At 48.5% G+C, this 25,863-nt stretch overlaps 1 protein-coding gene across 1 annotated transcript; it reads left to right on the top strand.

The window, feature by feature from the left end:
• Positions 1-113: 113 nt before the first annotated feature.
• Positions 114-25,199, top strand: c9h13orf42 (chromosome 9 C13orf42 homolog; the record flags this gene model as incomplete). The annotated part of the gene is made up of 3 exons (XM_080203192.1): positions 114-185; positions 21,755-21,902; positions 24,955-25,199. Coding segments are annotated over 3 exons (465 nt in total), but the record flags the coding sequence as incomplete, so codon positions are not given.
• Between the last annotated feature and the right edge of the window lie 664 nt (positions 25,200-25,863).

The raw sequence follows: 25,863 nt of genomic DNA, 5'->3' as shown, positions 1-25,863 counted from the left end.
CAAATGAGGGGAATAGTCACTTGTGTTTTGCCAAAGACACGCACTCTTCTTGACATGTGTATTTTCCCAAATCTTCCCATCAGGTTACACCCAGCAATCCTCCCTTCCTGTGACTCCTGGAGATATTTCTCACAGATTATGATGTCTCTTATAAGAATAAACAGTTTCTGCTGCTTCTGTACACAGTGAGTAACCAGTCCTGAATTTGAGCAGACACTTGCCACCCACCAGAACATAAGCAAACACCAATCCGAAAAGTTCCGATCCAGCAGCTGCTCCTTTATTATCTTTTAATAAAAGTAGGTAGATCCACAAGCAGGACAAACCCAACCTGGCCAGTTACTGCCCCATTGGTCTACTCTCCATCATTAGCAACGTGATGGAACGGGTGTGTACAGAGCTAAGCTCTAGACCTCACTGCAGCCTTGGTCCAAGCCTGAATGAAAGAGCTGAACTCCAGAGTATGTCCCTGACGTTATAGGTTAAAGAGATGTGCATTGTCTCCAGATAGGACAGTAAGTGAGATGTTGCAAGCCCAGGCAAGTCATGGGGGTTACAGATAGAGTGACATGAACCCAAGATCCCGGTTGAGGCTGTCCGCATGTGTGCAGAACTTGGCTATCAGTCTCTGCTCAGTGACTCTGCGCTGTCACTGATACTGAAGCAGTCCATGTCCAAATGCAGCAGGATCTGGACAACACTTAAACTCAACTGGATAAAAAGCAAGATTTGCATCACACAATGCCCATCCCTAACAAGAGAGGATCTAACCATCTCCCCTCGATATCCAATGGCATCACCATCACTGAATCTTCCATTTCCAACAACCTGGGACTTACCATTCAGCCGAAACTGAACTGCACCAGTTACATAAATACTGTAGCAACAAGAGAAGTCAAAGCCTTGGATAACTCACCTCCTGACACCCCAAAATCTTGTCCACCATCTACAAGGCACAAGTCAGGAGTGTGATGGAATACTCCCCACTTGCCTGGATGGGTGCAGCTCCAACAACACTCAAGAAGCTCGACACCATCCAGGACAAAGCAGCCCGCTTGACTGGCACCACATCCACAAACATTTGATCCCTCCCCCACCAACAAACAATGGCAGCCATGTGTACCATCTACAAGGTGCAACCCAGGAGCTCACCAAGTCTCTGTTGACAGCACCTTCCAAACCCATGACCTCTACCACCTAGAAGGACAAGGGCAGCAGACACATGGGAATACCACCTACAAATTCCCCATCTAGCCACACACCATCCTTGGATTCAGAAATATATCAGCATTCCTTCACTGTTGCTGGGTCAAAACCCTGGAATTGCCTCCCTAACAGCACTGTGGGTGTTCCTACATCACATGGACAGCAGCGGTGACAGTAATCACCGCCTCCTTCTCAAGGGCAATTCGGGATAGGCAGTGAATGTTGGTATGTACCTGGAAGAATAAAAATAATCCACAGTTTGGAAGCAAAATCTTTAAACTGGGGATAAGTGGAATCTGAAGTTTCCTGGTTAGTTACCACGTCAACAGTGAGGCAGCATTTTCCAGTTGTATACCACCAAGAATAGTTTGTGTTGTGTGCGGTCACATCCAAAATGTTCCGATCAGTGTAATATACACCACGAGAAGGAAAATAAACATATTGTAAATGCTCTTCATACTCACTGCTTGTTGATGACATTTGACTGTAGGCTGACCTGAAACAGAAGCAGAGGCAGAATTAGTACCTCATATCAATCATTTGAGAGCCCGAGGTATTTGAACGTCTCGGTTACAGTTCAGTAAAGAAGTTCTGCTTCTTCATAAACTACCTTCATTTCTTTGATTCAACTCCACACACAATTCTCCACCAACCCCCCAGTGCCACCTGTAGCCCCTTTTTATATCAGTGGTTCCTATCGGATAATTGACGTCAAATTAGGACTGAATTGGAAGGACTGTTAACCTGTTCCTAATGACTGGCGAAGAGGTCTCGTGGCACAGTGGGTAGCATCTCTATCTCTAGGCTGGAAGCTCTGGGTTCCTCGACAGCCATGGGAAGTGCGGGCATCATGATGGCAGGGCAGGTTTGATCATCAGCCTGTAAATGCTCCCGACATGCCTGATGGCAGGCATGAACAAGAGGCAGAGATTCCTGGCTAGTTATACTGCACAATTCGGCAACGGCAAACCTTCGCCGTAGTTTTCCGAGCATAATCGTGGACCGATCTATTGGAAGTCACCAGCAGCCTCAGAGGACCATGCTAGCTGAACGGTGGCACAGTGGTTAGCACTGCTTCTTCACAGCGCCAGGGACCCGGGTTCGATTCCACACTGTCTATGTGGAGTTTGCACGTTCTCCCTGTGTCTGCGTGGGTTTCCTCCGGGTGCCCCGGTTTCCTCCCACAGTCTGGTTAGGGTGCATTGACCTGGAGTGCGACTAGGGGAATTTCACTGTAACTTCATTGCAGTGTTAATGTAAGCCTTACTTGCGAATAGTAATAACTTTTGAAGGTGGCTACAGGCACTGCTGGAAGTCACTTCCTGGAATCTGGGTCAATGGAGGTAAGAGGACCCGGTTCTGCTTCATTATTTGACCAGAATAATACAGATGAGGGGCAGTTAATGCTGCAGTTCAGATGGAACATGTGTGAGGGCTGTTCCAAGCTGTGGAAGGGAAAGCTGGAATGGGTAGTGAAGGTTAGCAGATTACTGGAGTTGGATTACAGCTTTAAACCTGCTCCCTATCTATACATAACGATGCAATGCCCACCAACCTTGGCTGTCTGGCATTTAATAAAGTCTTTGTGTTTGTGAATGGAGTAGGATCACCAGGTTTCAGAGCAGAACCACTTGTAAAGATACTGAGCTCACCTCGAGTGCTGCTAACCTCACAAACTCTCTCCCAAAGCTGCCGGTTAGTGGGAAACGATACATCTGCCTGCCCTGGGCAATCAACAGGTCAAAGCTTTCAGCTCAACCCACTGCAATACCCGCAGTCACTTCGGTTCCTCATTTCCAAATCCACGACCACTTCCATCCAGATGGACAAGGGCAGCAGATACATGGGAACACCACCGCCCGCAAGTCCCCCTCCAAACCACTCACCATCCTGAATTGGAAACTTGGCCATTCCTTCACAGTCGCTGGGTCAAAATCCTGGAATTCCCTCCCTAATGACATTGTGGGTCACCTCACAGACCGTGGACTGCAGCAATTCAAGAAGGCAGCTCATCACCACCACCACCTTGTCAAGGGCAACCCGGGCAATAAATACTGGCCCAGCCAGCGATGCCCAGGTCCCACAAATGAATACAAAAAAATTCCATCTTTTGTTTTAAAAGGACTGGCAAAAACAACTTGCGTTCATGTAGCATCTTCAACACAGTGAAGTGTCCCAATAAGGCATCTCCCGCAATGTTAGCAAACAGAATTTCACACCAAGCTATGTGAAGGGATATTACACTGGTGACCAAAGAGTTAGGTCTTAAGGAATGAGTTAAAAGAAAGGGTGGGGTGGTAGAGAGATGGAGCAATTTAAGGAGAGAATTTTGGCATTTACCTCCAACGGATGTGCAGAAGGGCTCAGAGAGTTTATTTATTGGTCACAAGTAAGGCTTACATTAACACTGCAATGAAGTTACTGTGGAATTCCTCTAGTCGCCACACACCGGCACCTGTTCAGGTCAATGCATCCTAACCCAGCACGTCTTTCAGACTGTGGGAGGAAACCGGAGCACCCGAAGGAAACCCACGCAGACATGGGGAGAACGTGCAAACTCCACACAGACACTGTCCCAAGCTGAGAATCGAACCCGTTTCCCTGACGCTGTGAGGCAGCAATGCCAACCACAGTGCCACCGAGGGTTGTGAGGCTGGAGGAGGTTACAGAGGTTGGGAGGGGTACAACTGTGGAGGGATTTTAACAACGAGGATTACAATTGCAGTCATTTTGTAAAGTGTTCAAAGTACAAATTACACTTAATATCAATGTAAGGCATCCATCATGCGTTGTATCTCAGCTATGGCAAATTATTTTGTAAAGGCAGTTGATTATATGAAGCTGTATATGTCCGTCCAAAGCAGGTAAAAATAATGGTGCACTTTCTGTGCTATGTTGAACCTGCCTGTCAGTTAATAAAGCCTGTCAAATACTTCACCACAATGGTCTGTCCCTGACCACAAGCAGCTGTCGGGGTAGATCACTTGTCACAGGGTTAAGGGTTTAGGTCAGATATCAAGTCAAAACCTTGCCCCAGATCTTGAAACTGGTCTTCAGGTTCCATTTTCGAGGCAGTCCTAACATTCTTGTTCTTCCCCCCCAACCCTTGTTGACCTCAAGGCACTCATGTTCAGCAGCTGCCTCTCGCAACAGCTACACTTGGATCATTAGAAACAGGGGGAGGAGGCCATTCAGCCCCTCAGGCCTGTTCCACCTTCACTGCGGACCCGTACCCCAATTCCACTTTTAAAAAATGAACTTACAGGATGTCACTGGTTAACACAGCATTTATTGCCCATCCCTAGTTGCCCTTCTGGAGGTGGTGGTGAGCTGCCTTCTTGAACCACTACTGCCCCTCAGGTGTAGGTACACCCATCATGCTGTTAGTGAGGGGATTCCAGGATTTTGACCCAGAGACTGTGAAGGAACGGCGATATGTTTCCAAGTCAGGGTGGTGAGTGACTTGGAGGGGAACTTGCGGGTGTTTTTAAAAGTCTATTTATTACTGGGCTTACATTAACACCAATGAAGTTACTGCGAAAATCCCTTAGCTGCCACACTCCGGCGCCTGGTCTGGTACACTGAGGGAGAATTTAGCATGGTCAATGCAGCTAACCAGCATGTCTGGGAGGAAACTAGTGCACCCAAAGGAAACCCACAGAGACATGGGGAGAATGTGCAGGCTCCACATAGACAGTGACCCAAGCTGGGAATCGAACCCGGCTCTCTGGCACTGTGAGGCAGCGGTACTAACCACTGTGCCAAATCCTTGCTCCATGTCCCTCAGTATCCCTAATCTATTGACTTCATACTTGGAAGTCCCAGTTGACACCCAGTATCTACAGAGTTTTGGGGAAAGCGAGTTCTAAATTTCCATGACCCCTTGTGTAGAAAAGCACATCATGGTTCCATCCCTGAATGCGCTGGATTTAATTCTAAGATTGTGTCTCCCCTCCCCAGCTGTGGAATCCTCCCCTCCATCAGTGAAATAGTTTCCCGACATTCCCTCCAGTTAAATCCCTCAATCAGATGACCCCCTCCACCTTCTATATTCAAGGAAATTTCAGTAACCTGTCCTCGGAGTTTAACCCTGGGAGTGAAAGCTGTGGTCTGCATCTCAGAGTTTTCACCCGTCCGTCCATCTCACCTCGGAATCAGAAGGTTGTGGGTTCCAGTCCCACTCCAGAAACCTGAGCGTACCAGCCAGGATAGGAGGTCAGTGAGGGGGTGCTGCACTGCCAGGGATGAGTTGTGGGGCATGTAGTGGGTGCCAGGGGGAAGTGTGCGCTCTTGGCAGGGGGGTAGGGTTGTCACCTTTTCAATAAGTCCTTAAACGGAGGGCTGCCTTGGTCTCTCGGGTGGGCGTAGAAGATCCCGCAATTCTATCCGAAGAAGAGCTGGAAGAGATCTCCCCTGGTGTCCTGGCCAACATTTATTCCTCAGTCCACATTCCTAAAACTGATTATCCACTCACAAATCCATTGCTGCTTGTGGGATCTTTCTGTGCGCAAATCACAGAATCCCTTCAGTATAGAAGGAGCCACTCAGCCCTTCCAGTCAGCTTATCGAACCTATCCCTGTGTCCCCCGCCACCTCCCCACTTCCCGGACACCAAGGGGCAATTTAGCATGGCCAATCAACCCGCACAGCACCTGGAGGAAACCCACGCAGACACGGGGAGAATGTGCAACTCATAGGATCATTAAAAACCCTACAGTGCAAAAGGAGGCCATTCAGCCCATCGAGTCTGCACCAACAACGATCTTACCCAGGCCCTATCCTCATGAACCCACACGTTTATCCCGCTGATCCCTCTAACCTAGGCATCCTGGGACACGAAGTGGTAATTTAACATAGCCAATCAACCTAACCTGCGTACCTTTGGACTGTGGGAGGAAACTGGAGCAGCTGGAGGAAACCCACGCAGACACGAGGTGAATGTGCAGACTCCAGACAGACAGTGACCCGAGCCGGGAGTCGAACCCAGGTCCCTGGAGCTGTGAAGCAGCAGTGCTAACCACTGTGCCGCCGGAAGTGTGGGATTCACAAGAGGTCGCAATATCGAAGAATGGAGTAATCTCAAGAGGGTTGGAGGGAGCGATAGAGATGTGGAAGGGTGAAGGTTTAGAAACAGAATTTGAAAATGATGGTGCTGGTGGACCGGGAGCCAGTGCGGATCGGTGAGTATAGAGGTGATCGGTGAACAGGATTTGATGCGGGTTAGGATACGGCCATCATATAGGTGAGCTCACCTTTATGTGGGTGAGAGAGGGGGGCGGGGTGAGAGGGCAGCTTGGGGAGGACAAAGGCCGTTAAACAAAAGCTCCCAATATTCACAATAGTTTCACCTCCTTCATTTTGCCAATGTTGCTTCCCAGGTTACCTTTGAGTGACAGGGTGGTGCTCTCATCTGCAAACTGGAGCTCACTACATGTTACTGATTGTCAGACAGTTGTGCCGTTCATTCTTAATGGTGAAATCTAACCCCTGTGTCCACTGTGGGCCACCCTGTGTCTCACATAACCAGTTAGTCACAGCTACAGCCCGTGACATGTTCTCAGGATTACCTACAGCCCCCTACACCTGCCAGTGACAGATAGCCTGCAATCCTTTCCCCGACTTGTTACAGGCTGGGATCTGGGAGAGAGATAGGCATGTTTAGAGAGAGAGAGATTTATCAACAAAATGGCACATAATCCAACAGAAGACAGTCAAAAGATTCTGTCCCTGCACTATTTCTTGCCTCTCAAATAGTGATTTCATTCATTCTGTTCACAGCAGCTTCCCCAGGGAGCAGTTAACACTGATCTGTTATCAGGACTGGCAATTATTCTGTCTCCCTCTCTCTCGCTCACACACACAAACACAGAGTGACAACCTTACAAAGGCAGTTACAAACTTCTCCAGTTAGAACAGCCTGACATTTTTGCACACACACACACACACACACACACTTACCCTCCAGTCTCTGCTCCCGAGTCCTCCTCTGGATCCTTCCTCTCCATGGCCCCTGTGGTCACTCCACTGTCCTGGCCTCACTCAGACCCCGCCTCTGCTGGGCTGGGGCTGGGTCTGGAGCTGCCTTTCGGGCTCTGGAGACAGAGGGGGGTGTGGGCCAGCCTTTCCAGTCATAAATGTGACCAAACTGAAGCAGAACGATAAAGAAATCCGAGAGGTGCCAGAAGAAAAAAAATAAATAAGGACGCAGCACTGAGCTGCCACTACTCTGGAAGAATCTGGTTACTGAACTAATATGTTCACCAGTTTCATCCTTGAAGTTAAAATTGCTGCCAAAGAACATTTCATATCATAGGAAATGACTGTTCGATCTCTGGACAGACTCTGTATCGCGCATCTCTGAGGAAGAGAAAGTAGGTTTGTTTTCTTGTGGTCACCAAGGGGTTAATTTTCCCTGCCCATCTCCTGGGGTTAATATGGCACTGCCCATGGGAATGGGGTGGCACACCCTGTTCCTGCCCCCATTTTGAAGAGGGCCTGGGTGGGATTGTGGTCAGTGCAGGCTTGAAGGGCCAAATGGCCTCCTTCTGCACTGCAGGGACTCTATGATATGTTGAGTGTAAAGGCAGCACAGGCATACTCAGTAAAGACATAAAATTCATTTATTCACCAGGCACAAGTAAGGCTTACATTAACACTGCAATGAAGTTACTGTGAAATTCCCCCAGTCGCCACACTCCGGCACCCGTTCAGGTGCATGTCTTTTAGACTGTGGGAGGAAACCGGAGCAAACCCACGCAGACACGGGGAGAACGTGCAAACTCCACACAGACAGTGACCCAAGCCGGGAATCGAACCCGGGTCCCTGGTGCTGTGAGGCAGCAGTGCTAACCACTGTGCCATTGATTTGCTCCCATCTTAGTGAACGTTTGCTTGTCCCTTGCCTAACAGACAGATCGCCGTTTGTGAAGAAAGACAGGAAATAAGGGTAAATTGAAAGCTTTCATAGTGATCTTTCTGCACCCTATTAATAATCACTAAAATAGATATCAATCTATGAGATTAGATCCTTCCCACACTGCCTAAGTTAAAAGTAGAGATCTCTGACATACAAAGAACAAAAGAACAAAAACAGCCCAGGAAACAGGCCCTTCGGCCCAACGAGCCCACGCCGTCATTTTAACATTACCAGTCCCCCCTCTATCCATGACCCTTATCTATGCTTATGGCCATCCACATTGAGGGAAAACTAATTTAGGGACAATTTATTACTTCCAATCAGCCTAATAGCACATCTTTGGGGTGTGGGAGGAAACCGGAGCACCCGGAGAAAACCCACGCAAGCACGGGGAGAATGCGCAAACTCTCACAGACACCGGCCCAAATCCATGTACCTGCACAGCAAACAGTGATAGTCACTGAGCTGTCGTCTTGCCCAGCATCTGGTCCAGTTTAAGCGCACACTAACAACATGAAGCACTAGGCTACTCCCGAACATCCAAGAGCAGCCCTAGTACGACCCATCGCGTGTATGCCCCTCGTTGGACAACAAGGCGGACCGACTTAAAACCTGTGAATTAAAAGAGAAAAACATTAGTATCATTCCTCATCCTTATACATTACCAGGGACGTCCCAATGCTAATGAACCTTATTTAAAACAATCTCCTATATCCTCCCATCTCCAACCCACTCATGTGCCTGTCTAAGTAACTCTTAAACAAATCCAGTGTGCCTGCCTCCACCACCTTACTTGGCAGAGCATTCCATACCCCCACTACCCTCTGTGTGAAAAACCTCCCTCTAATATCCGTGTTATACCTCTCCCCCCTCACCCTAAGCCCGTGGCCCCTCGTACTGTGTGTCCCTAACATAGGAAATAGATTACCACTGTTTACTCTATCTATACCCTTCATAATCTTATATACCTCTATTAGAATTCCCCTCAGTCGCTGTCTTTCAAGGGAAAACAGCCTCAATTTGCTCAATCTTTCCTCATAGCCCAGTCCTTCCATACCAGGCAACATCCTGGTAAACCTCCTCTGCACTGTCTCCAGAGTCTCCACGTCCTTCCGGTAGTAAGGCGACCAGAACTGGACGCAGTTCTCCAAATGCGGCCTAACCAACGTTCTATACAACTGCAACATTAGACTCCAGCTCTTATACTCTATCCCCCTTCCTATAAAGGCTAACATACCATAGGCTTTCTTCACAACCTTCTCCACCTGTACTGCCACCTTCAAAGACTTGTGTACTTGCACCCCCAGGTCTCGCTGCGTTTCTATACTCTTTATAGGCTTACTCTTTATCATATAACTCCCCGCTATGTTATTCCTGCCAAAATGCATCACTTCACATTTATCAGCATTAAAGGGATTGTGTGGGGTTAAAACTGAGAAAGTATTTCATGTAGTGGGGGAATTCCGAAGAAGTGGATACCCATTTAAATATCGTGCTAAGCCATTCAGGAACAAAATCGGGAAGGAAGCACTTGCTCACAAAAAGGGTGGTGGAAAGGGTGGGGTGTGGCATGGTGGCACAGTGGTTAGCACTGCTGCCTCACAGCACCAGGGACCCGGGCTCGATTCCCGGCGTGGGTCACTGTGTGGAGCTTGCACATTCTCCCCGTATCTGCGTGGGATTCCCCCCGGGTGCTCCGGTTTCCTCCCCACTCCAAAGATGTGAGGGTTAGGTTGATTGGTCATGCTGAATTGACCCTAGTGTCGGGAGGGTTAGCGGGGTAAAAGTGCGAGGTTATGGGAATAGGGCCTGGGTGGGATTGTGATCAGTCCAGACTCGATGGGCTGAATGGCCTCCTTCTGCACTCTAGGGATCCTATGAGAAATCTGAATCGGCCCTCCAGCACAGTAAGGTTGTGGATGCAGAGCGTCCACTGATACACCAAACCTGAGATTGACCATTTCTGTTGGATGGGGTTTCAAGTTACGTGGAGCTAAGGCCAGTAAATGGAGTTGAGATACACACCAGCTGTGATCTGATAGAACGAGAGAACAGGCCAAGGAGCTGAAAGGCTGAATAATATCAGAAAATAACTATGGCTGGGTGTTACATTTCTTGCTTATGAACCCAAAGGTTGTGGATTCGAGTCCCACTGGGGACCTGAGAATGGAATCCAGGCTAATACTTCAGCGCAATCCAGAGGAAGTGCTGCACTGTCGGAGGTGTGGTCATTCAGATGACTACACTGCACTGCTGCCTGTCAGCACCAGGAACCTGGGTTCGAGTCCCGGCTTGGGTCACTGTCTGTGTGGAGTTTGCATGTTCTCCCCATTTCTGCGTGGGTTTCCTCCGGGTGCTCCGGTTTCCTCCCACACTTCAAAGATGCATGGGTTCGGTGGATTGGCCATGCTAAATTTAGTGCTCCTTAGTGTCGAGGGATTAGCTAGGGTAAATATGTGGGGTTATGGGGATAGGGCATGGGTAGGATTATAGTCACAAGAAATTGTAGGCGCGATGGGCTGAGTGGCCTCCTTCTGCACTGTAGGGTTCTATGATTCTATGAACATTGGTGCTAAGACTGCTGTCTCAGATAAAAGATCCCATGACAGATTATCTCAAATTGCAGTTTGTTATGTACAGGTTGGCTCCAGTAATTCTTACACCACAACAGTTACCAGACCTCAGAATTACTCCACTGGCTGTAATGTGGATTGGGGATATCCTGAAAGATGCTCCATAATTCCTGTTTATCTCTGCTTTTGTGCTTCTAAAATTGAAGGCAACTCGATGGGTGGGATTCTCCAGTCGTGTCTTTCCCACTGGCAGGAGGTGGCGTGTTGTTTGCTAGCGGTGGGATTCTCCGATACCCTCACTGTCAATGGGAATTCCCATTGATGTCACCCCACGGGCAGGGGGGTGCACCGCTGGCAAGATCGGAGAATCCCACCAGTGTGAACAGCCAAGGAATTCTGGCCAATATTTGATCTGATCTGATTTATTATTATCACGTGTATTAGCAACAGTGAAAAGTATTGTTTCTTGTGCGCTGTACAGACAAAGCATACCGTTCATAGAGAAGGAAAGGAGAGAGTGAAGAATGTAGTGTCATAGTCATAGCTAGAGAAAGATTAACTTAATGCGAAGTATGTCCATTCAAAACTCTGTCAGCAACAGGGAGGAAGATGTCCTTGAGTCAGTTGGTACATGTCCTCAGGCTTTTGTATCTTTTTCCCAAAGGAAGGAAGTGGGAGAGAGAATGTCCGGGGTGCGTGGGGTCCTTAATTATACTGGCTGCTTTGTCAAGGCAGCCGGAAGTGTAGACAGAGTCAATGGATGGTTTGCGTGATGGATTGGGCTACATTCATGACCTTTTGTAATTCCTTGCAGTCTTGGGCAAAGCAGGAGCTGTGATACAACCAGAAAGAATGCTTTCTATGGCGCATCTGTTAAATATCTCTTAAGGGAACACTGGAGCATTGAATGAGTAAATTCTTTGCGCTGCTCTCAGGGGTTAAAGAGGATGCGGAAGGAAGTAAACATCTTAGACAGAAAAACACCAATCTCTGCGATGAGGATAAAGGCTACCTAGAATGTAAACCTTAAAAGCATTGTATCAGCGCTGCGTGACATTTGTCAGACCTTTGGAATGCAAAGATTTAAATATAGTGTGTCTTCAAATAAACACTCAGTCTATCAGGTTTCAACTGTTAACTTCCTCCACTGAGTAACTCGAACCACTGCGTGGTGTGGGACACAGACACAGGCAGCTGCCTTTGTCTCTGCTGCCTCATTTCTTGAATATTAAAGTAAGCTATTCCATTGTAAGTGAACGAGAAGGTGCTCTGAAGTGAACAACTTTGCTATATTCTGATCTGCGGACAGAATGATGAGGAATTATAAACTCGAAGGCCCTTCCCCCATTTATTTGTCTTATCTTCGTACAATGCTGATTTAATAGAAATATTGAAACGCGACAAATATTTACTGATACACTGCAGCTGAGCTTGGGACGTTGTTCAAGCTGATCTTGAGATGGGATGGGTGCTGTAAGGGTCTTACCCCTCGTGGGAGAGAGTAGAACACGGTTTAAGAATAAGGGGTCTCCCATTGATAAAATAAATGTGGGGATTTCTTTGTCTCTCAGAGGGTCGTGAGTCTTTGCAGCTCTGTTCCCCAGAGAATGGTGGAGGAAGGGTCAACGAAACTACTTAAGGCTGAATTGAATCAATTCTTGAATAACGAGGGAATAAAAGTTTATTTGTGGTGTCGCAAGTAGGCTTACATTAACACTGCAATGAAGCTACTGTGACAATCCCCGAGTCGCCACACTCTGGCACCTGTTCGGGTCAATGCACCTAACCAGCACATCTTTGGACTGTGGGAGGAGACCGGAGCACTGGAGGAAACCCACAGAGACACGGGGAGAATGTGTAAACTCCGCACAGACAGTGATCCAAGCTGGGGATTGAACCGGGATCCCTGGCTCTGTGAGGCAGTAGTGCTAACCACTGTGCCACCGTGCTGCCCAAAATCACCTCAGGTTAAATGCTAAATGTGAATTGACTCGATTTTAGAAGAAGATCAACTATTAAAATTACTTACCAAACCCCCAGAGTTAAGCCCTCTGCCTTGTGTACTCAGGCCAAGCTGTACTTTTATGCTACTATATCAATGACTCAGATGAAAGGACTGGGCGTATTGTGTATTGCAGGGAATGTAAGCTCTGAAGGGGACACAAAGAAATGAAATGATCATTTGGGACACACTAATAATCTCTTGGGCAAAAGCAGCTTCATTAAGGAGAGCCAATATGGATTTGTTAAGGGCAACATGTTTAACTAGCTGGCTTGAGTTGTTTGGTGAGATAACAAAGAGGGTTGATGAGGGCAATGCTGGTGATGTTGTGTACTTGGATTTCCAAAGGTGCTTCATAAGTTGTCATAAACAAACTTGTGAGCAAAAATAGAACTTGTGGAATAAAAGGGAAAAAGGGACCAAAGCAATGTGGATACAAAATGGGCTGAGTGGTAGGAAGAGAGTAATGGTGAATGAATATTTTTAAAATTGGAGGAAGGTTTGTTTTGAAGTTCCCCAGAACAAAATAAAGAACAGTACAGCACAGGGACAGTTCCTTTGGCCCACCAAGCCTGTGCCGATCACATTATCCTATCTACACTAATTACCTATATCTCTCTATTCCCCGCCTGTTCACGCGTTTATCCAGATAAGCCTTAAATGTTGCTAACGTACCTGCCTCAACCGCCTCACTTGGCAGCGCATTCCAGGCCCCCACCACTCTCTGTGTGAAAAAACCTACACCTGCATAACTCCACTGAACCTTTCCCCCCCTTGTCTTGAACTTGTGCCCCCTTTTAATTGTCACTTCTGCCTTGGGAAAAAGCTTCCAAGTGTTCACCTTATCTATGTCCTTCATAATTTTATAAACATCTATCAGGTCGCCCCTCAGCCTCCGTCTTTCCAGGGAGAACAATCCCAGTTTATTCAGTCACTCCTCATAGGTAGTACTCTCCATACCAGGCAACATCCTGGTAAACCTTTCCCGCACTCTCTCCAGAGCTTCCACATCCTTCTGGAAGTGTGGTGACCAGGATTGGACACAGTATTCCAAATGCAGCCTGACCAATGTTTTATACAACTGTAACATAATTTGCCAATTTTTATACTTGATGCCCAGGCTGATGAAGGCTAGCGTGCCACATGCTTTCTTCACCACCTTTTCCACCTGTGCTGCCACTATTAAGGATCTGTGGACCTGCACGCCCAGGTCTCTCTGTTTGGGGGTCAGTATTGGGACCCTTGCTCTGATGATATTAGTGACCCAGACCTTGGTGTACAGGGAATAATTGGTGGACAATGCAAAAATTGGAAGGAATGTAAACTGTGAGAAGAATGCTGTAGAATTTCAAGTGGAGGGGGCAGACCAGGGCAGATAACATTTAATCAAAGATGTAGGAAGTGATTCATTTTGGTAGGAAGATTGAAATATAAAATAATGGGTACAATTCTAAAAGGGGTGCAGAAACAGAGGGATCTGGGTGCATGTGTGCATAAGGCAAGACAGGTTGAGAGAGCAATGTTCCTCATACAAGAACACCATAAGTAGACCCTTCAAGCCTGCCTCACTATTCAATATGATAATGGCTGATCTATGCTGGCCTTTTCTGCGCCATTTCTTCATAGCTCTCTATTCTTTGTTTTATAGATAAGGTACAGCGTGGTAGCACAGTGGTCAGCATTGCTGTCTCACAGCACCAGGGACCCGCGTTCGATTCCCGGCTTGGGTCACTGTCTGTGTGGAGTTTGGACATTCTCCCCGTGTCTGCATGGGTTTTCTTTCATGGTCTAAAGGTGTGTGGGTTAGGTGGATTGGCCATGCTAAATTGCCCCTGAGTGTCAGGGGGACTAGCAGGGTAAATAAGTGGGGTTACAGGAATAGGGCCTGGGTGGGATTGCAATCGGTGCAGACTTGATGGGTCAAATGGCCTCCTTCTGTACTGTAGGATTCCATGATGCTTCTATTCTATTCTTATCCATCTCCACTTCAAATACTTCTAACGATCCAGCCTCCTTTACCCTTTGGGGTAGAGAATTCCAGAGATTCACCACCCTCTGTGAGAAGAAATGTCTGCGCACCTCAGTTTTAAATGACCACCCCTTTATCTCATAGCTATGTCCCCTTGTTTAAGACTCTCCCACCAGCTAAATCATCTCCCCATTAACTTCTGCCTTTGGCTAGAGTCCAGTCTTCAGTTTTCAGAGTTGCACAGGACTCCTGCGAAAATTCTGTTGCTGTTTTCTACTCTGAATGAAGCCCAGCCCCTTCACTTCCTGAACTGTGCATTGAGGAACAGGCACGTCCTGGCGCACGGTAACTTTATCCAATACCATTCATGATTTAACACTGCTGCAGCTCTTTTGAAATGTTCAGAGCTGACGTTACCAAGACAGGGCTACATTTTTTTCAGAATTGGTGCAAAGAGTTGCTGTTCTCTATACACTCCAGCGGGGAACACAATGCCGCCAACTGCATCTTTTGTCTATTAATACCTGTCAGTAGTGGTGTTTGAGCGTCTCATTATTGTACCAGGCTGTTCCTCAATTTTTCCTAATTGATCCTCCTTGGATTAATGATATTTGACTGGGTAAAAGCTTTTGTTTTCGTAGGGACAGCGAGACATTTGAGCCCAAACGACAGATAAGGAGCTGTGATCGGATTTCAGACTGCTCCCAGCTTGTGTTACCGGAGAGTCAGACGTCCCTTGGCACTTTGCTGAGTTTTAACTTTACCCCGGCGCAATGCAGCCCTGAGTATCTGGGGGACAGGGAGCTGTGAGGCTCTGCTTTCATGCTGGGCTCCTTCGAGTTCTGTGGCCCTGGAGGTCCTTTCAGGACCTTGGTCAGCGCCCCAGCGTTTTGGTGAATATGGTTAACAGCCAAGCAAATCTGCTGATGAAGGGATGAAGTTGGAAGAGTGATTCCTGGATGTTTTAAATGACCGCACTGGGAGCGCAGGAAGAAGCCTCTTTTACGCAGGCCTGTGGGAAGGATAAGCCTGCTGATGCAAGCACAGTAAGGTTTAGCTTCTCCCTGTGAGAGTATCAGCCCCTGACTCTCCACCCAGTAGCAGGGATACTGCGCCCAACAGGGCCATGTTGAAGAAACTGAACTCAATGTTTCGCCCACACGTGGAAAGGAAACTGGGTGAGTCTGAAGGACGTAAAGAGTGGCAAAGGCAAGAGGCTGGAATCAGGTTGGTCCGCAGCACCTCCCTCTACGTGATCGGGGAAAGCCACCAGGACCTGGGCAGCTCTTTGAAGCGGAGCCAGAGTGCAGTGAGTGTGAGCTCCTCGATCTACCACATCAAGGCAGAAGATCGGCTCTGGATGTTCTCCAGGACACAGGACTGCCTGCAGTACCTGCAGGACCTGATAGTGTTGCGCCAACAATACCAGCCCGTCTGCAACCTCAAGAAGCCCAAAGAGGAGAGGCCAGATCCACCCGCTGCAGCCACAAAGCTTTCCAAATCCGGCAAGAAAGTGGCAGCATCCAAACACACCTCCAAAGTAAGTATTTAACATCCCTCCTTGCTGAACAAGGATTGCATTTGTAATAATCAATATCTCGGCCCGGTGGCACAGTGGTTAGCGCTGCTGCCTCACAGCACCAGGGACCCAGGTTCAATTCCCGGCTTGGGTCACTGCCTGTGTGGAGTCTGCATGTTCTCCCCGTGTCTGCGTGGGTTTCCCCCAGGTGCTCCGGTTTCCTCCCACGCCCCAAAAATGTGTGGGTTAGGTGCTAAATTGATCCTTAATGTCAGGGGGATTAGCTAGGGTAAATGCATGGGGTTATAAAAATTGAAGGCAGCACAGTGGTTAGCACTGCTGCCTCACAGCATGAGGAACCTGGGTTCAATTCCCAGCTTGGCTGACTGTCTGCGTGGAGTTTGCACATTCTCCCCGTGTCAGTGTGGGTTTCCTTCGGGTGCTCCGGTTTCCTCCACAGTCCAAAAATGTGCGGGTTAGGCGGATTGGCCGTGCTAAATTGCCCCTTAATGTCAGGGGGATCAGCAGGGTAAATATGTAGGGTTACGGGGATAGGGTCTGGGTGGGATTGCTGTTGGTACAGACTCGATGGGCTGAATGACCTCCTTCTGCACTATGATTCTGTTCCATTCTAGCTGCTCGGAAAAACCCATCTGGTTCAGTGATGTCCTTTAGGGAGGGAACTCTGCCATCCTTACCCAGCCTGGCCTACAGCTGACTTCAGAGACACAGCAATGTGGTTGACTCTTAACTCCTCTCCAAGGGGAATGCACAATTAATGATCACCATCCAGTGATGCCCATGTCTCAGAATGGAATAAAAAATAACAGATAATAAAGTGAGGGAGATGGCAAAAGGAAAACCTTGCCGTTTTGACCATTTAACCCTTTTTAATATGTACATGAATGTTAGATGACCTGCATATCTCTGTCTGTGACACTATTCAAAGAGAAAGAATCTTCTTCTGGCTGGTACAAAACAGACCATCCCGTCAGTGTTAGTGCGGGATCTTGCTGTATACAATTTGGCAGCCACATTTCCCTTCATTCCAGCAGCGATTAAAAAAAGCTGGAAAGTGCTTTGAGCCGTCCTGCGACAGTGAAAGGCGCCATGTAAATGCAGATCTTGATGCCAATTAAAGAACGGTGTGAAAAGGGATGGGTAGAGATCAGGGCTGGGATTCTCCCAAGAACATTCTAAGTTTCCAACTTTTTTTTAGCCTATTTACTGGAGTGATTTTTCCGGCATTCTAAGAATCCCAGAGTGTCTCAGTGGGATTCCCTCTGGTAAGTAGGGGGCAGGGCTATTCCGGCCCGAAAGGCTGGAGGCAGAGCGCTGAGAGAGCCACTGCGCGTGTGCCAATCTGTCAACGTGGAGATCCGCACGTGCGCACTGTCTCCCAGGATCGCTGGCCAGCTCTGCAGTCCCTCATCACCAGCCTTCCAACTCCACCATCTGGAGTTTGCACATTCTCCCCGTGTCAGCGTGGGTTTCCTCCGGTTTCCTCCCACAATCCAAAAATGTGCCGCCATCGTTACCCTTCTGGACCTCCCCAGGCCAGTCCAATGCCCCCTCCCTCACCCCCCCCTCCGGCCAGCCCCAATCTCCCCGATCCAACCCCCCCTCCAACCCAGATCCACCCAATCATGATGACCAGCCCCAACATCCTCCCACCACTCCCGACCTCCACTCACCTGGATGGCCAGCCCCTACTGCCCTCACTTCCTCACTCCCTCCCTCCTCCACTGATCTTTTTGTAGAGTGGCAGCGGATCCCTCCCCAACTGATTGCCCCCCCCCCCCCCCCCCCAGGATGATCCACCCATCCCCCAGTAGGCCCCGTCCCCTTGGCACTGCCCCGTGCCTAATGGGCAATGCCAGTTTGCCCATTGGGCAGTGCCAGGGTGTGAGGCTGGCACTGCCAGGCTGGCTTGCCCAAGGGGCACCTCTCCCCTTATCCCTGACCTCCTGGCGGGGCCTCAATGGCCTCTGCTCTCCCCAGTGGGGTTTGGACGCCTGTTCCCCGTGGGTAGCAGTTGTAAACGTTGCTTCTTAACACCTACTGTTGTGGTCAGATGTTGGTTCACCTCCCCTATCAGACAATCACAGGACCACACAACGTTTAAGATACGGAATGAGGTCATTCTTGTGGGTGTCGTTCAGGGGGAGGGGACGGAGACACTAGCCGGCCAGGAGAATTCCATCCCGAGCCCATTAATCATATGGAAATGCCAATTTGAATGACATTTCCGCATGATAATCAGCCGGTGCGGAGCTGATTACATCAGGAAACTTTCTTTTGGTGATGCGCGGAGGCCGTGACACCCAGCGGTAAGCCTGCAAAATGGCCGCCGCTGACATCTCCCAGCCCTGCTGCGCTACTAGAGCAGCACTGCAGGCTGGGAGAATCGCCCTCCCCCCCCACCCCGCCTGCACCCCACCCAGCTGTTTCATGGAATCCGTGCTATTCATCACCAAACACATCCATCCTCCCTTCCTCCCCTGTGCAGCCATTCGATCTCCTGGGAGATTTCCACCAATTTGGGAAAAAGATGGCGGCAAATTTCTCTCCAATGCTCCCAGTCAACCAGGAAGTCAGCGTGACTGGGATCGCGAGTTAATCCAGCAACTGTCTGTAATGGGAACGTGGTTCGCAGTGGATAGTGCCCTGGTCAACAAGTCAAAGCTTTGTGGGTCGAGGCCCCACTACAGACTTCTTTTCTATTCATTCCTGGGGTGTGGGCATCGCTGGCGAGGTCCAGCATTCATTGCCCATCACTAATTGGCCCCTGAGAGGGTGGTGGTGAGCTGCCTTTTTGGACCATGCAGTCCATGTGGTGTAGGTACACCCACAGTGCTGTTAGGGAGGGAGTTGAAGGATTTTGACCCAGCGACAGAGAAGCGATGAGAGTTATAGACAGGGTGGTGAGCGGCTCGGAGGGGAACCTTCAGGTGGTGGTGGTGTTCTAGTGGGTAGTGGTCATGGGTTTGAAAAATAACACATAGCACACTGAGAGCATAACCTAGACTGACACCTCAGTCTAATACCGAGGGAGTGCTGCACTGTCAGAGGCGCCTGTTTTTTAGGTGTTAAACTGAGGAGCAAAAGGCCCATGGTGTCAGGGAGGGTGTAAGTAGGGGCGAGCTTTGTCTAGTATTGTGGGTTTAGCTACATTAGACAGGCTGTGGTGTCTCAACGAGGTGCCTCATCACCAGCCTCTCAAAGGCAAATAGCAACGGCCAACAAATGTTGCTCGAGTCAGTGATGCTCACATCCCGTGGAATAATGGAGGAAAATGTCTTGCAGCAGTCCATGGTTCCAGTGTGGAGTTGGGAAGAACATTCCTGTCTTCACATTCAGATCAACAAGATTAGCTTTAGCCTTGTCTTGGCAGCTCACAACAGTGCCTTTGAAGGACCCGACATTTTGGCTACTATGTGCCTGAGAAAACTGACCACAGTCCATTTCAATGCAAGCTGTGATCAGTCCTGAACCGTTATCACCGAGGGGATAACAGGACTGGTCATAACACCAGTGACATTTGTAGCCAATGTCCGTAACGCCTGGATGACTCCGGTTTCCTCCCACAGTCCAAAGATGTGTGGGTTAGGTTGATTGGCCGCGCTAAATTGGCCCTCGTGTCAGACTCGATGGGCCGAATGGCCTAATTCTGCTCCCATGTCTTGCGGTCTCATGGTCTATAAATTGTCCATGCGGTTGAAAGTGTGGAGAAAAAAATCTATGAGAGCGGGAGGCTATCAGAGCACAGCCAGAGGGTCAGAAAGCTAGCCAATGGAATTCAATCCACGTGAGCTAATATATTTGGAGAGGATGAACAGGAAAAAGGGAGTACACAGTAAGTGACAGGACACTGAGACGCACGGAGCAACAGAGGGAGCTTGGGATGCATGAATCCAGATCCCTGTAGACAAGTAAGGTGCTAGAAGGGATACTTTCCTTTATTAGTTGAGGCGCTGAATGTAAGACCAGGAATGTCCTGCTAGAATTTGACAAAACGCTAGTTAGGCCACGGATAGAGAAATATATACAGAAACTGTATCACAGAAAATATGTGTTTACACAGGAAAGAGTGCAGAGGAGGTTTATAGGAATGTTGCCAGGATTGGGAAAAAATATCTGTGGGAGAAGGTTGGATAAACTGAGGTTGTGTTCCTTCAGAACACTGGTGGCTGATGGGAGATTTAAGTGAAGCCGATAAACTTAACTCCTTCCTCTCTTATCTAGGCCCCTCATAACTCCTCGTAACTCCCTCCTCTCCTCTTAGCTAGGCCCCTTGTTACTCCTCATAACTCCTTCCTATCCACTCTATCTAGGCCCCTCATAACTCCTCATAACTCCTTCCTATTCACTCTATCTAGCCCCTGATAACTCCTCATAACTCCTTCCTATTCACTCTATCTAGTCCCCTCATAACTCCCTCCTATCCACTCTATCTAGTCCCCTCATAACTCCCTCCTATCCACTCTATCTAGCCCCCTCACAACTCCTCAAAACTCCCTCCTATCCACTCTATCTAGGTCCCATGTAACTCCTTCCTATCCTCTCTACCTGGGCCCCTCGTAACTCCTTCCTCTCCACTCTATCTAGCCCCCTCATAACTCCTCATAACTCCTTCCTCTCCACTCTATCTAGCCTCTCATAACTCCTCGTAACTCCTTCCTCTCCACTCTATCTAGCCCCCTCAGAAGTCCTTTAGGGGCTGTGACCTACAGGCCAAGAGCTGCAAAGTGGGATTAAACAAAGCTTTTTGCTAAATATAATGGGCTGAATGGCCTCCATTTGTGCTATAAATTTGTATGATTGCTTGATCATTACAGGTGGAGAGAAAGATCTCTTGGCATTATTTCAAAGAACAGGAGAGAGTTCTCCCTTGTGTCCTGGGCAATATTTACCCATCAACCAACATCACAGAAACAGATTATCTGATCATTATCAGGGTGGCCCAGTGGCACAGTGGTTAGCACTGCTGCCTCACAGTGCCAGGAACCTGGGTTCAATTCCCGGCTTGGGTCACTGTGTGGAGTATGTATGTTCCCCCTGTGTCTGTGTGGGTTTCCTCCGGGTGCTCCGGTTTCCTCCCACAGTCTGAAAGACGCGCTGGTTAGGGTGCATTGACCCGAACAGGTGCCGGAGTGTGGCAACTAGGGGAATTTCACGGTAACTTCACTGCAGTGTTAATGTCAGCCTATTTGTGACTGATAAATAAAATGTTAAACTTTATCACGTTGCTGTTTGTGGGAGCTTGCTCTGTGTAAATTGGCTGCTGTGTTTCCTACATTACAACAGTCACTACACTTTAAAAGTGCTTGATAGGCTGTAAACTGTTTTGGGACAACTTGCGGTCGGGGAAGATGCTATATAAATGCAAATCTACCTCTCTACTTTATTCCAGAATGCAAAACGTATCAAAACGGTCTTTCTCCATCTAATGAGGCCCTTCATTCCAGTGACGCTCAATCCATGACGCATCTCCTGTATACGGTTAGCATTTTTGTTGGGAATATTTTCCACGCTTTTGTCAATAAAACTGTTTCTGTTTACTTAACAGAACCCGAAAGACAAATCTAATCCTGCACCACTATCAACAGAGGAAGAGACGCTGGCATATTTTGATTCTGTCATTGCAGATTTTGACCAGGAAAGCAAGCCCAAAGTTCAGCTGGTAGACAACACGCACCTCGATGTGGATTTTGTTAGTAAGTACATTTCAGTAGAGAACAGAAGCTACATGAATTACTACCCTTCACTGCCCTGTTAAGGTGATGCTCCAAAGAGGCTCAGAGTTGTGCAGTAGATCTAAAACACTCGCAATGTGTAATGGGGTGGCCCAGTGGTTAGCGCTGCTGCCTCACAGCTCCAGGGACTCGGGTTCGATTCCCGGCTTGGGTCACTGTCTGCATGGAGTTTGCACATCCTCCCTGTGTCTGCGTGGGTTTCTTCCCGTTTCCTCCCACAGCCCAAAGATGTGTGGGTTAGGTTGATTGGCACAACTAAATTCCCCCTGAGAGTCAGGGTAGGGTCGCTGGGATAGGGATAGGATAGTTGTCGGTGCAGGCTTGATGGGCTGAATGGACTGCACTGTGGTGATTCTGTGATAGTTAAGCCAAACTGGGTAGACTATGAGTGTTCTCTAGAGCCTGAAATTTAAAAAAAAAAGTATCTTCACCTGATTTGACTGTTGCAATATTCAGATTTGACCCTTTTCTTGATGCTGGCCTCGATTTCAGTTATATTGTAGTGCTTGAGGACAAAATATTTGATTCCCCCTTGACTTTCCTCAACCACACCAGGTTGTGAGACTCCTTACTGTGTTTACCCCAGTCCAACGCCGGCATCTCCACATCGTGGCTTCCACTAGGTGCCAGTGAAACAGGAAGTAGTGAAGCTCCTTGCTCTGACTCCCACCCACGTCTAACGGCAGTTAAAGCAACAGCATTGTCCAGGGAGTGAGCTTTGTTTTTAGATTCAACCCCTGGTCCTGGCCAGATTTTCTGGCCAGTGGGCAAAGCGAGGGCTGTGGACTGGTGGGTGGGGAAATGTACATTTTTTTCTGTTAGTTCCAAGTAAGGGCTACATTAACACTGCAATGAAGTTACTGTGAAATTCCCCTCAAACTTTGCCGCCTGTTTGGGACAATTTAGGGTGGCCAACGTTCCTTAGCAGCACGTCTTTCAGACTGTGGGAGGAAACCGGAGCACCCGGAGGAAACCCATGCAGACACGGGGAGAATGTGCAAACCCCACACAGACAGTGACCCAAGCCGGGAATCGAACCCAGGTCCCTGGTGCTGGAGGCAGCAGTGTTAACCACTGAGCTACCATGCCACCCCGGAAGTCCAGGAACTCTCACCGGATCCTCCAGATGGCCGGGATGTTTTCCTGGGGCTGGTTTTCCACTATGTGGATGAGCAGCGACATTGCGGCAGTGCTGTATCTGCACGCCACATGTGAAGGCAAGAAGGGCCAGTTTAGCGCCACCCTCTGGCCACAGGAGGAACGGTCACTGTGAATGAGGAAGGTGACAGGGCAATGGAGCTCGGGCGGGAATGGAAAGGAAGCTTATTACCCTCTCCCTTAGGGAGCGCTGTGCTGGGAAACACTGTGCAGAAGGGGAAGGAAAAAGAAATAGCATTCAGTAGAGTAATCAGTAATCGAACAAATTCTCATCTGATCAAGTGTTCAAGATGGTTACAAAGATTGGAAACTTTCCTCTAGTGAGCTAACCCTTAATAAAGGGGACTTATGTTAGAATTGAGCTATTAGTAATGCTAGGAAACACTTCTTCAAACAAAGGTCAGTGGAAATCTCTTTCTCAAAGGTGTTCCCACGCTCAAAAGGATGTGCAGGTTAGGGTACATTGGTCATGCTAAATTCTCCCTCAGTCTACCCGAACAAGCGTCGAAGTATGGCGACAAGGGGAATTTCACAGTAACTTCATTGCGGTGTTAATGTAAGCCTATTTGTGACACTAATAAATAAACTGAAAACTGATGTGGAGGGTCAGTTGAACATGTTTAACCTCAGAGAGGGTTCTGCTAGGTTGGGTATCGCGGGATCTGTGGGCAAAGAGGGTGAATGATATTAAGATGTTCGCTGAACTCTTGCTGGTGTTTACATTGTTGGGATCATTGGTACACCTCCCCACCGCCCCCCCCACCCGCCAAGGCTTTCCCGACGGTGTGAGGAGTATTCACAGTGGCGGGACCATAAGGAGTGTGTTACCTCCTGCGCCCGTGGTATATACCGCAGAGAGGGAAAAAAATCCCACCCGTCGATTTAGCCATGATCTCATTGAATAGTAGAACGTGCTGAGTGTTCTTTCTATGTTTCCCCAGGTCTTTGTTATCTTAAGTATTAACTATTCCAGCGCTCTCTCCCAAGCTCCTAGCTCTGAAACCCCCATAAAAGTAATTACTCAGCTACCTGTACCCTAACTTGTACCAAATCCCATTCACCCATCATCCCTGTGCCCGCTGACCGATCTATCTCCTATCTGACGTGAAGTCAATTTTAAAATCTGGTCCTTGTTTTCAAATCCCTTTGTGGCTTCGCATCTTCCTATCTCCTGAGGACTGACAGCCCTCCAATATATCTGCACCCCTCTGGCCTCTTCCCAAATTTTCATCTCTCCACCATTGGCAGTCATGCCTTCAACTGCCTGGGCCCTAAATTCCAGAATTCCCTAAATTCTCCATCTCTCTCTCTCTCTCTCATTGTGAAAGCCAAGTAGCTTTTGGCTACTTGCCCTAATGCTCCTTTCACTGGCTCTGTCAATGAATGCCCACCTGATTAGTCTCTTGTGAGGCACCGTGGGGCATCTTGCCATGCTAAGGGGGCAGCACAGTGGTTAGCACTGCTGCCTCACAACGCTAGAGACCCGGGGGTTCGATTCCCTCTGGTCACTGTCTGTGTGGAGTTTGCACATTCTCCCCGTGTCTGCGTGGGTTTCCTCCAAATGTGTGCGGGTCAGGTTGATTGGCCGTGCTAAATTGACCCTAGTGTCAGGGGGATTAGCCGAGTAAATACGTGGGGTTGCGGGAATAGGGCCTGGGTGGGATTGTGGTCCGTGCAGGCTCGATGGGCTGAATGGCCTCTTTCTGCACTGTGGGGATTCTGTTTGATAATTCAATGATGATGATGGTTCTAAAGGCGGTTGAGGAAAGTTCAGTGTTGGTTTTATTTGTTGTGGGGGGGAGTCGGTTCTACGTTAATGACGGAACAAAATGTTTCTCTGTCTCTTTGCATCAAGTTGCCACCAGCACCAGTGAACACAGTTTACATTCGAACTGGATCCTGAAGTCACCGCGAAGGCACTCCATTGACGTGGGGCACTTGGCCAAGATGGACCAGCTGCCTCGAAGGCACAGTGACGGCGTGCGAATGAGCTTCAAGCGGTTTGAGCGACGCCCCATGTACCTCCCCAAATTGGTCGAGAGCCCAATGCACACGCTGAGGTTTAAACCGAAGGCCCGAAATGAAGATGATGAGTTCTAGGTCACTGCAGAGTGTCAAACGCTTCAGGAGCACCCCCCCCACCCCCGACTGAACATATCTGTTTAAAGTTTTTATTTTGTTTGTTAATGTCACAAATAAGGTTTACATTCACGCTGCAATGAAGTTACTGTGAAAACCTCCCACACTTGGGCGCCTGTCCTGGCACGCTGAGGGAGAATTTAGCACCTAACCAGCACGCCTTTGGACTGTGGGAGGAAACCGGAGCATCCAGAGAAAACCCACGCAGACACGGGGAGAATGCGCAAACTCTGCACAGACAGTGACCCGAGCCGGGAATCGAACCAGGCGCGGTGAGGCAGCAGTGCTAACCACTGTGCCGCTGTGCTTAATCCTTCAGATATTTTTGTTTCAGGTCAAAAATTCCTTTTGCAACCAAATCATGTAAAATTCCTGATGCCTGGATGAGTCTGCATTGCTATTTTGTACCGGTTTTGTTTTCTACAACTGGTGGAATTTTTTTTTAAGTGTTTGCACCATTCTTCCAGTTTCGAATGCATTTTCGGAGGGGGCAACCTCGATCCTGAGCTCTGAACACTCTGTGGACACAGGTTTATGCCAATAGAGTTTCGAACTGCGAGGTGAAGCAGTGTCCAAGGGTGAGGCTGGGAAGGCAGCACGGCCCAGCGTGGTGTGGGTAACACGG

Source organism: Carcharhinus amblyrhynchos, chromosome 15, assembly GCF_965287045.1.
Source record: "Carcharhinus amblyrhynchos chromosome 15, sCarAmb.v2.hapA, whole genome shotgun sequence".
NCBI classification, from domain to species: domain Eukaryota; kingdom Metazoa; phylum Chordata; class Chondrichthyes; order Carcharhiniformes; family Carcharhinidae; genus Carcharhinus; species Carcharhinus amblyrhynchos.
This window is presented reverse-complemented; position numbering and strand designations above follow the sequence as displayed.